Raw genomic sequence first — 12,864 nt, 5'->3', positions numbered from 1 at the left:
GTACGTGCATGCATGGCGCATGGATGGATATTCCAAGCTCCCAGCTATACCAATCATGATGATTTTTTAACTAACATAAACATCATCATACGAACTACAGTAGTACCACACATGATCTAATAATGGAGGTAATAATAATGGAAACTATGTAGGTTTCCAGTTAGAGAGATTAATAAGGCGCATACTGAACATTCACCCCCTTTCTAAAACTAGACAAACAAGAATATGGTTTACGCTGATATGGCCGTTGTTGTAATTTATTAATTTGTCAACCTCTACGTTTTCTCCTTCTTTTCCTCATACTAGACATATACCGATCTTCTAAAGCTTTGCTCTTTGCCGACATTTTGTGTGTGCATGTGCGTTGGTGTTAGTTGTGTTCATCATGGTTATGCAGATGTCGGATGTGTAATCGTTGTGTTTGTTTGATGCTTTTATTCTGAATCGAAAAAATACATCATTTGTCGAAGAGAAGACAAAGATATTAGCTCGAACTATGCTTAGTCCATATATCTTGGTATTAGTTCATATATAGAAAGGTGGAAAAAAGACCGACAAGCGACATTTGAGAGTTTGGCCCATATAGTGTAATCATTTATCTTATGTTTCAGCCAATTTAGTTAGGCACTCTCTACTCTTTATCCCATGGATGGGTCTTCCAGCTATAAATGTGGGTGGACCGATGATTTTTAACCAGCATAAACAAGCATGATCTAATGATGGAGCTCCCAAGGCAACTTGTTCTTTGGAACATTAATGGAAACAATATAGTTCCTTGTCGCATAAATTAATAAGATATGAATACTAAAAATACATTCCTTGAACAACATGAGACAAACAAGAATAGAGTAAACTGCAATGGGCAACCCTTATACCTCACAATTGTCTCATAAACAGAAAAAACTAGATAATTCCCCGCGCGTTGTCGCGGTAAAATTATTTAAAAAGTACATAAATATTTGCTAAAGAATAACAAAATAAATGAGAAGATAATACAAGCCTAAAAGTCAATAAGAAAGTGTTTGAAGTAGAAGGAAAAACTTTGAAATTACTGTTAAAAATGTTATTTTGAACAAAAATGTGAATGATGACTAACATGAATGTATGATGTGATGACTTTACATGTGCATTAACCAATACAAAAATGATTATAATTTATAACTTAAATGCATGGTTTGCTTATCTTATGCGATGGACTTAAATGCATGGCTTAGTGGGAGAGAAGGCTAAATACATGGCTTAATGGGAACCTTGAGGTGGACACTTTGCATGTTGAGAGAATTGAGATATTTTTTCAAGAATATAGGATATTGGCTAGAAAGGAACGATCTAGAGCTGGTTAATTAAGCATAAGTTGAACACTTACAGATTATCACTCCTTCTGAAACAAGAAAATTAATCAGGCACTTTCTACTCTTTATCGAGTGACACATAACTATTTTGGTTGCTTGATGGTGATTAGATTTTTTGAAACATACACGATGGAAAAATGAGCCCCAATGAGCCAAAGAAACTTATTTATACACTACCACATCTCTAGTGCCATGGCGCTGCAGCTTGATAACAAAACCTAAAACACAGAGAAGAAACAACACAATACAAAGAACTAGCCCCTCCTCCTGCCCCCACACCTGATGTCAGAGTAACAATCCAAGGAGGTGAGGGTGCAAATGAGGTCGCCCAAGGGTAGTGTGAGGGGTTGATGTGGCATCACCTCTGCAAACCGTAAAAAGACTCGGTTAAAAAGGTTCTGGTTATTGTGTTAAGGAATTTCCAACGGATCCCCTATAACCGGTTAGCGATATTTAGCTTTTTACTCCACTAAGCGGCATCTAGCCGATCCTCAATCCGGCCTAACTCCACTTCCTAATACTTTCCCTATTTATACTCACTCTCTCCTTCGGCGAGCAGAACGGCGCGGCTCTCCTCTGATACCTCTCCCTCCCCTCATGCACCCCATCTTTGCCCCCGCCGCCACTCCTCCCCCTCCCCCTCCCCATCGGCACCGGCCCGCCACCGCGGAAGCCCTTTAGGCCTCCGCCGATGTCCTCCACCACCTCCTCGTCATGCCGTCGGCAAAAAATCAAGGGGGTCTGCGTCTGCTGTCGCCGCCGTCGGATTTGGCGTTTCCTGCCGCCGGTTGCGACGGGCCATGGATTGGCCGGGAAGCGTCCCACACATCCCCGACAAAGTCTTCGCGCCGCTTGCAGGTACCGACTCTTCCTCTAGCCAATCTAGTCGCTACCGTCGTTGGTTCGTCGATAAATACACGACCAACGTTGCCCGGGCTCAGCACTCGCGCGACGGCTCGACGGCTCGTAACTGTCGGTCATACTGTGCGACGACTACACACGGCAAGTGGTGCATCGAGTTTCTATCATGCCGCAACATCTCGGATGTGTGTTCTTCAAATGCACAAACGATGGGATATGTGCTTGTTTTGATTCGGTTTTTCACCGGATTCGGTTTAATTTCGGTAGCTCATTCATGCTCATCTATATGTGTAGGATGATGGATGCTCGTTTTGGTATTGAGAAGATGAATACATCGATCTATTGATAGCATAAAAATTAATAGATGTTTGTGCACTCGTTGCTAGAATTGAGGCTAAAGAAGAGACTAGATGTGAGATTAGAGAAGAAATTAGAGGGGAAGCACTGTTTACTTCTTTCAAATCAAAGAAAAAGAATGAAGTACGCAAGACCGAGAATCCATAGGTCGAGAATGAAGGTATCGAAAAGATATTAATTCAACTAGTGAGAGTTGTTATGAAAGTTGGATATATTATAAAATGTCTAATTGTGATTTTTCTTTTTCTTTGGTCTTGCTCTATAACAAAGAATTGCTGAATTATTATGTAATCTAATGTGGTTGAATCAAATAAAAAAGCAAAGAAATATGTTTCATTGATCGAAATTGAAATGGAAATATATTTTTTTACTTCGCTAAGTTTAGGGGATCAGCTACGCCAAACGAAAACTTCATGGAATATATATACTTTACTAAAGGGGAGTGATCTGCGCCGGCGCGCCGGCCCAAACTTTCAGCCGGCCGCGTGCGGGCCGCAGGATCCATCAACCCCCGCGCGTTCGCACCGTTGGATCCGCATGCAATATTTTTCCTCCTATGCAGCAAAATTTCGATGGGATGCAGCAATTTTTTCAACGGTTGCAACAAAAAACAAAATTTGTAGCAAAAAAAATATCTGCGTGGTCGTAGCAAAAAAGCGAAGCTGGTGGTATGTGGTAGCAAAAGTCAAACGCCGGTTGTAGCAAATATTTACGTGACGTGTATGCAACTTTTTTAGTGAACGATTGCAGCAAAACATGATGCCGGTTGTAGCAAAAGTAAAAAACATCGATTGTAACGAAAAATCCGACGAACTGAAATTGCAACCAAACGTATATGCAGTTTTTTTACTGGGACAAAAAAAAATTAAAAAAAGCTTGCAGCAAAAATGACGCTGGTTACAACAAATTTGGACGAAAAATGTTGCATCCATTGACCAGCGAAACGCGCCGATGAAAAAATGTTACAAGGGCCCGTGCGCGCGAGGGACGACCGGCGCGTCGGTTCGGCCGGTGCGCGGGTGGGAAACGATTCCCTTTACTAAAACCTTTTACTTTGTTTATTTATTGGGAATCAATTAGAGTTGCTGACCAAAAAAGATCAACAAAATCACTATTCTCTACTAACAAAATTAATTGATGCAACCTCTATATCATGTTCATTTTACATTGAACAGAGGCCGCGTCAATTAATTCGGGCAAGAGGGAATGGTAGAAAGGTGCGCATCATTTTATTGGTGGCCGTAGCAGTGCAGCACAAGCGGTACATGAGCGCGGCAAAAAGGTAACACTCCCCCAACAACCCTTCCTTCCCCTCCCACTCCCAGTGCCAGTCCCCACACGGTGCGGGCGCGGGTGCGACGGTGGCACGCCTCCCCCAGCTCCTCAAGTCAACCGCCCCCCTCGCCTCCCCTCCCCTTCAAAACTCCCCACCCGGCCACCGGCACCACACCCCACCCAGCCTCCCTCCGATCCGGGCTCCCCACCCCACCGCCAGCAAGCCACAGCACTCCCCCCCCAGCAGCCGGGCGTACGCCTTTTCCATGCGCTGATCGACCGCCGGAGACCCCCCACGCGCGCGAGCGAGCCAACCGAAAAAGGAGAGCCCCCGGCGGCGGACGTCGTCCGAGAGGGGAGCCGGCCACCATGCACTCCCAGAACCACTGGGGCGGGACTTTCGACATCGATGGCGCGGAGGACGACCAGAGCCGCAACATGGACATCGACCGCGGCGCGCTGCAGCACCAGCACCAGCTGGACGAGACGCAGCAGAGCTGGCTGCTCGGCCCGCCGGAGGCCAAGAAGAAGGACCGCTACGTCGACCTCGGCTGCGTCGTCGTCAAGCGCAAGCTGCTCTGGTGGATGCTCTGGGCCGTCCTCGGCGCCTTCGTCCTCATCGGCGTCCCCATCATCATCGCCAAGAACATCCCCAAGAAGAAGCACCACGCCCCGCCCCCCGACAAGTACACCGACGCGCTCCACAAGGCCCTCCTCTTCTTCAACGCCCAGAAATGTGAGCGCCTACCTCTTCTCCACCCCTCTACCCGCTTTGCTTATGAATGATCAGTTATGTGATCCGTGCTAGGAAGCCTTTGAGTCCCAAGCCTGTCGTCTGAACTCAAGAACTCGAGCTGATCTTGATCTTGTAGTTTACATTGAATCTTGCAATAGTTTTGATCTGTGATCTTAAGTGCTGCAAAATTACACCTTGATCTTGATCTTGATGCCAAGCAAAAAGGGGGGAGGGAAAGGGAGACCCCCCACGTAGCCTGTGATCGGGAGCTGGGTACAGCTGCGTACGACGGCAACCCCCACGCTTGGAATGATATGCCGTCCTGCTCACGGTCTGTCCCTGCCCCGTTGTGGAAAGTGACAAGCTGATATTCAGAGAAATCTCTCGAAAATTCAAAGCACGAATCTCGGCACGTTCACGCACATGCAGGCCAGCAAGTTGATCCATTCTTTAGCTTAGCCCAGCACATGGACATGGATGTAGCTGTAGATCTTGCCTATGCTCTGTTTCTGGATCTCGCCAGATACAAAGCATCCGCATTTGCAGATCCTAATCCGACTTGCAAGTTGAATTTTCAGTTTCTTACTATACTTTACAAGCTTAATCTTGTAGTATACTGTAATCAGGAATTCAGAATTCGGTTAGTGCCGTTCATGGATCTGACGAACATTTTGCTCTTTTGTGGTGGTATTACAGCCGGCAAGCTTCCTAAGAACAACGGCATCCCGTGGCGCGGGAACTCGGGCATGAAGGACGGCGCCGACCTGCCGGACGTGAAGGGCGGCCTCGTGGGCGGCTACTACGACGCCGGAGACAACATCAAGTTCCACTTCCCGATGGCCTTCTCCATGACGCTGCTGAGCTGGTCGGTGGTGGAGTACGCCGACAGGTACAAGGCGATCGGGGAGTACGACCACGTGAGGGAGCTCATCAAGTGGGGAACCGACTACCTGCTCCTCACCTTCAACTCCTCCGCCTCCACCATCAACAAACTCTACAGTCAGGTGAGCTCTCCCCATCACCCCGGCCGGTCGAATCTCAGCCGTTGAAAATTGCACGGTGAAAACATCAATCAAGCATTTAAAGAGCGAGACTTTTCCGTTTTGGAAATCATGTTTGAAAGTAAGTTCAGTTAAGAGCACTAACTAGAAAAGGCATATATGGAGAGCTTTACTTAAAGTGGAGCTTTTGATCCGTTGGTATGGTAAAGATGAAGAAAGAGGGTGTGCAATTAATAATGCAACTGGCGTGGTCGATTCAGTGTGCACCGCCCAACAGCTAGCCTTGTTCCAGAAAGAAATATTGATGGGCACGCGGCACAGCTAACAATCTTTGATTCTTATCACTTGAGATCAGTAGGCTAGGGTTCGTCACCCGATTATCCACATGTGCTTAGAGGGACATGGCATGTTACCCCAACTCTCCATGCCAATTTAATTATCCTCACTGCAGCTTGTTCGCTTCTCCTACCATCAAAAGAAAATTCAGAGTACTTGTACCAAGTAATAGCTGTTGATTTTGGTTGTCACTAACTCACGATCCGATCTGAAGATGCTCTCCAACTTGTGTTCACGTTTTGTCACACTCGGTTCACCATCACAAAGCAAAAAACAAAGCAATAAAACAGCAGATGATGGTCTGGCCTGACACGTACGTGCTTGTGCCTGTGTAGGTGGGCACTGCCAAGATCAACGGCAGCACGCCGGACGACCACTACTGCTGGAACCGGCCGGAGGACATGGCGTACCCGCGGCCCGTGCAGCAGGCGAGCGCGGCCCCGGACCTGGGCGGCGAGGTGGCGGCGGCGCTGGCGTCGGCGTCCATCGTGTTCCGCGACAACGCCGCCTACTCCAAGAAGCTGGTGAGAGGCGCGGCGACGGTGTACAAGTTCGCGCGCGCCAACGGCAAGCGCACCCCCTACTCCCGGGGCAACCCGGCCATCGAGTACTACTACAACTCCACCAGCTACTGGGACGAGTTCATGTGGAGCGCCTCCTGGATGTACTACGCCACCGGCAACAACAGCTACATCAGCTTCGCCACCGACCCCAGGCTCCCCAAGAACGCCAAGGCCTACTTCAACATCCTCGACTTCTCCGTCTTCAGCTGGGACAACAAGCTCCCCGGCGCCACCCTGCTGCTGTCGCGGCTGCGCATGTTCCTCAACCCCGGCTACCCCTACGAGGAGTCGCTCATGGGATACCACAACGTCACCAGCATGAACATGTGCATGTATTTCCCCAAGTTCAACGCGTTCAACTTCACCAAGGGCGGGCTCGCCCAGTTCAACCACGGCCAGGGCCAGGCGCTGCAGTACGCCGTCGCCAACTCCTTCCTCGCCGCGCTTTATGCCGACTACATGGAGTCCGTCAACGTCCCCGGCTGGTACTGCGGCCCCAACTTCATGACCGTCGACGACCTCCGCTCCTTTGCTAAATCTCAGGTAATTCTTTTAACTGACCTGATCGTCGTTGATCCATCTAATACAAGTTGTTAATTATGCAATGCGTGGCTTAAATGTGTGTGGTGGTGATGGTCGAGCAGCTGAACTACATCCTTGGGGATAACCCGATGAAGATGAGCTACGTGGTGGGGTACGGCAAGAAGTACCCGAAGCGGCTGCACCACCGTGGGGCGTCGACGCCCAAGAACGGGATCAAGTACTCGTGCACCGGCGGCAACAAGTGGCGCGATTCCAAGAAGGCAGACCCTCACGTGCTCACGGGCGCCATGGTCGGCGGCCCGGACAAGAACGACAAGTTCAAGGACGCCAGGATCAGCTACGCGCAGAACGAGCCCACGCTGGTCGGCAACGCCGGGCTCGTCGCCGCGCTGGTCGCCATCACCAACAGCGGCCGCGGCACGGGGGTCGGCGCCGTCGACAAGAACACCATGTTCTCCGCCGTGCCGCCCATGTTCCCGGCCGCCCCGCCGCCGCCGGCCACGTGGAAGCCGTGAGGAGAGGTCTGCCCGGCCGGCCGGTTTTACGCCGGTGTTGAGCAGATCCATCAGATGGGTTTCTTCGACCAGGTTCGGTTGGTAGTGCAATTTTCTGGCCATCATGTAAAATTCTTTTGTATTATACACACGTTAACCGTGGCACGCGAACGACGGTGGCATGCATGATGCATCACGCATGGCCTGTACTACTGTAGATGTTTCTTGTGCACAATCTGGGTATGGACAATTAATGGATACGTGTTGATTCCCAAAGAAGAACTAATGGAGTGGGCGTTCACAATTATCAATCTATTTAGGCTGCCTCGCGAGCCGTTAGTTTCTCTACGTTAGTTTCCTGCAACAACATTTTTATTGCAAAAACTTCTCTTCTTTAATATTCTACAACGAAACCTTTGTTGTGAAACCTCGTTTTTTCTCTAATCTTCTGCAATAACCCGTGTTGCAAAATCTCTTATTCTCAAATTTTCTGCAAAAGATCCTTGTTGCAAAAATTGTGAACACGTCTCCCGCCGAATCTATTTTTTTTGTAACAAGGCCCTTGCTACAAAAATTACAACAACATCTCCGACAACATCACGCAATCTTTTGTACCGCCGTTCCGTAACAACGTTGTTGTTGCCGAAACCTGGAGTGGATGTGTCGGTGTTGTGGTGTGGCTGCTGCTAGTGCTGGTAGTGCCAAGACAATAGTGAGGTAGATGACGCTCCATGCCGATCATTCGATCCAAATCAAATCCAACGGTCACGGAGGAGGTCGATGCGCGTAGAAACAACCACGGGTTGAACAACAACATTTTTCATCATATTATCAATGTATTTAGGCTATCTCCAATGCTCGTTGGCTCTCTAGGCGCTTACGGTGAACAAAATAAATATCCAAATAATACAACGTTCTCGGTTTGCGCGAGTTAGTGAAATGGAATTGGAATTTGAGAGTATCGGTCGTATAAGACTTAGGAGGTGTTTATTTCGGGAGAAAATCCCCGTAACCTGTTTACAGCGTAAACCCAAAACGTTACGCGTGTTTGGTTTGTGGTTTTGATTATGCACTCATCGAATACCTATTATTTTGTATTAATCTTATAACCCATGCAAATTATCATTGTTGTTTATTAAGTCACAAACAAATATAGGTGAAGAACGAGAGTGCAATTATTTTTATAAAATCTATACACCATAGTGCTCTAAAAGATATAAGTGAAGTACTAGATCAACTGTTAAGCTAAAAAGATATAAGTGAAGCACAAAGAGTATTCTCATAAATCATGGTGATCGCGTGTCTCTCTCAAGTGGGTGTATCCAGATCACGCGGCTAGCGTGATAAGCTCTTCCAAACCAATCAACAAGTGGGTGTATTCAGAGAACTACTATTGTCGAAAACTACTAAAGCAAATGCTCCTTCAAATAAAACTCATATCATGTGATGAATAAAAATATAGCTTCAAGTGACATACCGATGGCTTGAGACAAAAGAGGGGATGCCTTCCGGGGCATCCCCAAGCTTAGACGCTTGAGTATTCCTTAGAATATTAACTTAGGATGCCTTGGTAATCCCCAAGCTTAGGATCTTGTCGCTCCTTATTCCTTCGTCCATCACGATAACACCCAAAATTGAAAATTTCAGCACAAAAAACTCAACAGAAACTTCGTGAGTTCCGTTAGTATAATAAACATATCAAATACTTTTGATAGTGTTGTAATTGATTTAAAGTTTATTATATTATAAGTTACTGTATTATAACTTCCCCATGACTTATACCTCTTGATATAATCCATAACATCATCAAAACAAGCAAACTATGCAAGCAAAAACATAATATGTCTAAAAGAGAACAATCTGTAATGATATACTGTAGTTAAGTAGCATACTTCTGTAACTCCACAAATTCGAACAATTAGGAAGATCAAGGAAATTTGCATATAAATACTGTGTAAAAAAATTATATCAAAAATACGTTCCAGTAAAATCAAAGAAATTGTGCACTGAACGCTAAAGTCTGTGTTTTTGCACTGCATCAATTCTACTATTATCCAAGCCATCCCAAAGGATTTACTTGGCACAAACACTAATTTAAACACAAAAATAATAATTATTACAGAGGCAATAATCATGTTACACACACAGAAAATATTGGGTTGTCTCCTAACAAGTTCTTTCTTTATAGTCGTTAAGATAGGTTTCAGATTTCAATGATGCTCACATAATAGACAAGAACTGAGCACAAAGAGAGCATCATAAAGCATGTGAAAAACACATCTAAGTCTAACATACTTCCTATGCATAGGAATTTTATAGGAAAACAAATTCTCAAGACAAGTAAAATCTAGCATATGCAAATAGGAAGAGTGAAGCATTAATAATCTCAACACAAAGAGAGGTAATTGAGTAACATGCAAATTCCTATAATCATATTTGCCTCTCTCATAATAATTCCATGTAGGACCATAATAAAACTCAAGAATATAACTATCACGTATAATATTCTCTCCATGATCCACATGCATGAAAGTTTTATAATCTTTCAAGGTAGTGGGATTTCCATCAACTAAAGTCACGACCTCTCCAAACCCACTTTTATCAAAAAAAAAATCATAAGATTGATCATTCCCCAAAGTAGTGGGAAGATTATTAACTAAAGTTGATGCTCTTCCAAACCCACTTTTAGTAGTATTGTAAATATCCTGATCAATAATAGATTCATTATGAAGCTCAGAATTCTCAAGATCACAAGACAAATCATGATTATCACCACAATCATGATCATTAACACAATTGATATTCAAAGAATTTATACTAACAAAATTACAATCATGCTTTTCATTCAATAAATGTATCCCAATAGAATTTCATTCATCACTTCATTATGAGCTATTGGTTTAGAATAAGCAACAAGTTTAAAAAGATTAGCAAGTGGATGTGGATCCATTTATCTTAAAATTTTGCTTTTACTTTATGTTTTTGTGTGACAAGATAAAGATAGCATAGCTAGACAAGTAAACTAGCAAAGATAAATATTTTTATATTTTTGATTTTTATGGAGTAAGCGAAATATAACAACAGAAGAAAAGAAGAAAAAGTGAAGGATAACTTGTGTGAAGTCACTTGATAGTAGGTTCATGATACTCCCCGGCAACGGCGCTAGAAATCCTTCCCGATACATGTAATATGCGTTGGGTTTTCCGTGAAGAGGAACGGGTGATGCAGCACAATATAGGTAAGTATTTCCCTCAGTAGAGAACCAAGGTTTATCGAACAATAGGAGTAACAACCAACCCCCGTCTTCAGCGACTGCACACAAGAGAAACAAACACTTGGACCCAGCGCGGGCAAGAGGGTTGTCAACCCCCTTGTCTCGTTATTTGCAAGCATGTAAGTAGTGTGGTAGGAAGTTGCAAAGTGAAAAGTAAAAAAACTAAATGAAGGCGACGAGGAAATTGTTGCGTTTGTAAACTTATAAGTGAATAGACTCGGGGGCCATAGTTTTCCATAGTGGCATCTCTCATGAAAGCGAGCATACAGTGGGTTGATAAATTATTGTTGGGCAATTGATAAAAAAGCGCATAGTTATGTGATATTCACGGCAATGATCATGTGTGTATAGGCATTGCATTGAGAAGAAAATTGGACGACTCTTGCGAGCACCTATTACTATTACTCCAGCCATCGACCACTATCCAGCATGCATCTTGACTATTAAGTAAAATGTGGTAATACTTGAAGAACATTGACATGATGTAGACAAAGAGAATTCAATTAATATGAACTAACCCCGTAGTTTTATCCTTAGTGGCAAAAATACAAAGACGTATGGTGTCCCCTCCTATGTCACTGAGATATAGAAATCCATCAGATTAAAGCCACTACAACGCACCCCTCTACTCGGCCAAAGCAAATCAATAGATTAGAGAGATTTAGGAATCTATGATGATCATTCACATAAGAATAATATTTAGAATTCAGTGAATACTCAAATATTTATCGTGAATAATCTGAACATAAATCCACATTTCATCGGATTCCAACAAATGCACCGCACAAAATAGTTACATCGGATAGATCAAAGCAAAGATGCATTGATCATTGTATTACAGATCAACAAAGACAGACAGACAGATAGATAGATAGATAGATAGATAGATAGATAGATAGATAGATAGATAGATAGATAGAGAGAGAGAGAGATAGATAGATAGATAGAGAGAGAGAGCCATCTAGGTACTAACCACGGGCCCGTAGATCTATGGTGAACTACCACACATCACCATGGTGATCGATCCCCCTCCGACAGGACACCAGAAAAGGGATACATATGGGCAAACAACGTAACAGAGACTTGCAGCGTGATACGTCCATTTTGCATCATGTTTTCATGTTGATATTTATTGCTTTTTGGGCTGTTATTTCACTTCACGGTACAATACTTATGCCTTTTCTCTCTTATTTTGCAAGGTTTACTTGAAGAGGGAGAATGCTGGCCTGAAAATGGAGCAAAGTTGAGATGCCTATTCTGCGCAACTCCAAACGCCATAAAAATCAACGAGGATTTTTTTTCCGGGATTTATAAAAAATACTGGGCCGAAGAAGTGCCACAGGGGCGCCAGTAGGTGGCCACAAGCCTGCTAGGCGCGGTCACCCCCTGGTCGCGCCTAGGGGGCTTGTGGGCACCCAGCTGGCCCACTGGCTCCCCCCTTCTGCTATATGAAGGGTTTCATCCGGAAAAAATAATCAGGAGGAGGCTTTTTCGAGGATTCGCCACCGCCACGAGGCGGAACTTGAGCAGAACCAATCTAGAGATCTGGCATGACGATCCTGCCGGGGAAACTTCCCTCCCGGAGGGGGAAATCGCCGCCATCGTCATCAACCACCCCTCCTCTCATCGGAGGGGACTCATCACCATCAACATTTTCATCAGCACCATCTCATCTCCAAACCCTAGTTCATCTCTTGTAACCAATCTCCGTCTCGCGACTCCGATTGGTACTTGTAAGGTTGCTAGTAGTGTTAATTACTCTTTGTAGTTGATGCTAGTTGGATTACTTGGTGGAAGAGTTTATGTTCAGATCCTTGATGCTACTCATTACCTCCCTGGTCATGAATATGATTATGCTTTGTGAGTAGTTACTTTTGTTCCTGAGGACATGAGATAAATCATGCTAATAATAGTCATGTGAATTTGGTATTCGTTCGACATTTTGATGTGTTGTATGTTGTTTTCCTCTAGTGGTGTTATGTGAACGTCGACTACATAACACTTCACCATTATTTGGGCCTAGAGGAAGGCATTGGGAAGTAGTAAGTAGATAATGGGTTGTTAGAGTGACA

The 12,864-nt window shown here is 44.8% G+C and overlaps 1 protein-coding gene across 1 annotated transcript; it reads left to right on the top strand.

The window, feature by feature from the left end:
• Positions 1-3,888: 3,888 nt before the first annotated feature.
• Positions 3,889-7,800, top strand: LOC123427123 (endoglucanase 12). The gene is made up of 4 exons (XM_045111082.1): positions 3,889-4,581; positions 5,278-5,585; positions 6,254-7,024; positions 7,126-7,800. Exons 1-4 carry the CDS (start codon positions 4,215-4,217, stop codon positions 7,537-7,539), a joined length of 1,860 nt encoding a protein of 619 aa, XP_044967017.1. The 5' UTR covers positions 3,889-4,214; the 3' UTR covers positions 7,540-7,800.
• The last annotated feature ends 5,064 nt before the right edge of the window (positions 7,801-12,864 follow it).

This window comes from Hordeum vulgare, chromosome 2H (genome assembly GCF_904849725.1).
Source record: "Hordeum vulgare subsp. vulgare chromosome 2H, MorexV3_pseudomolecules_assembly, whole genome shotgun sequence".
Lineage (NCBI taxonomy): Eukaryota > Viridiplantae > Streptophyta > Magnoliopsida > Poales > Poaceae > Hordeum > Hordeum vulgare.
Note: the sequence above shows the minus strand (reverse complement) of the source record. Positions and strands in the feature narration are given on the sequence as shown.

What these genes read in the sequence shown, in the direction of transcription:
- LOC123427123 (XM_045111082.1), top strand. Translation starts at nt 4,215, where the DNA reads ATGCACTCCCAGAACCACTGGGGCGGGACTTTCGACATCGATGGCGCG. An exon ending in TCAACAAACTCTACAGTCAG is followed by an intron (nt 5,586 to 6,253) that starts GTGAGCTCTCCC and finishes GTGCCTGTGTAG; the next exon opens with GTGGGCACTGCCAAGATCAA. An exon ending in GCTCCTTTGCTAAATCTCAG is followed by an intron (nt 7,025 to 7,125) that starts GTAATTCTTTTA and finishes ATGGTCGAGCAG; the next exon opens with CTGAACTACATCCTTGGGGA.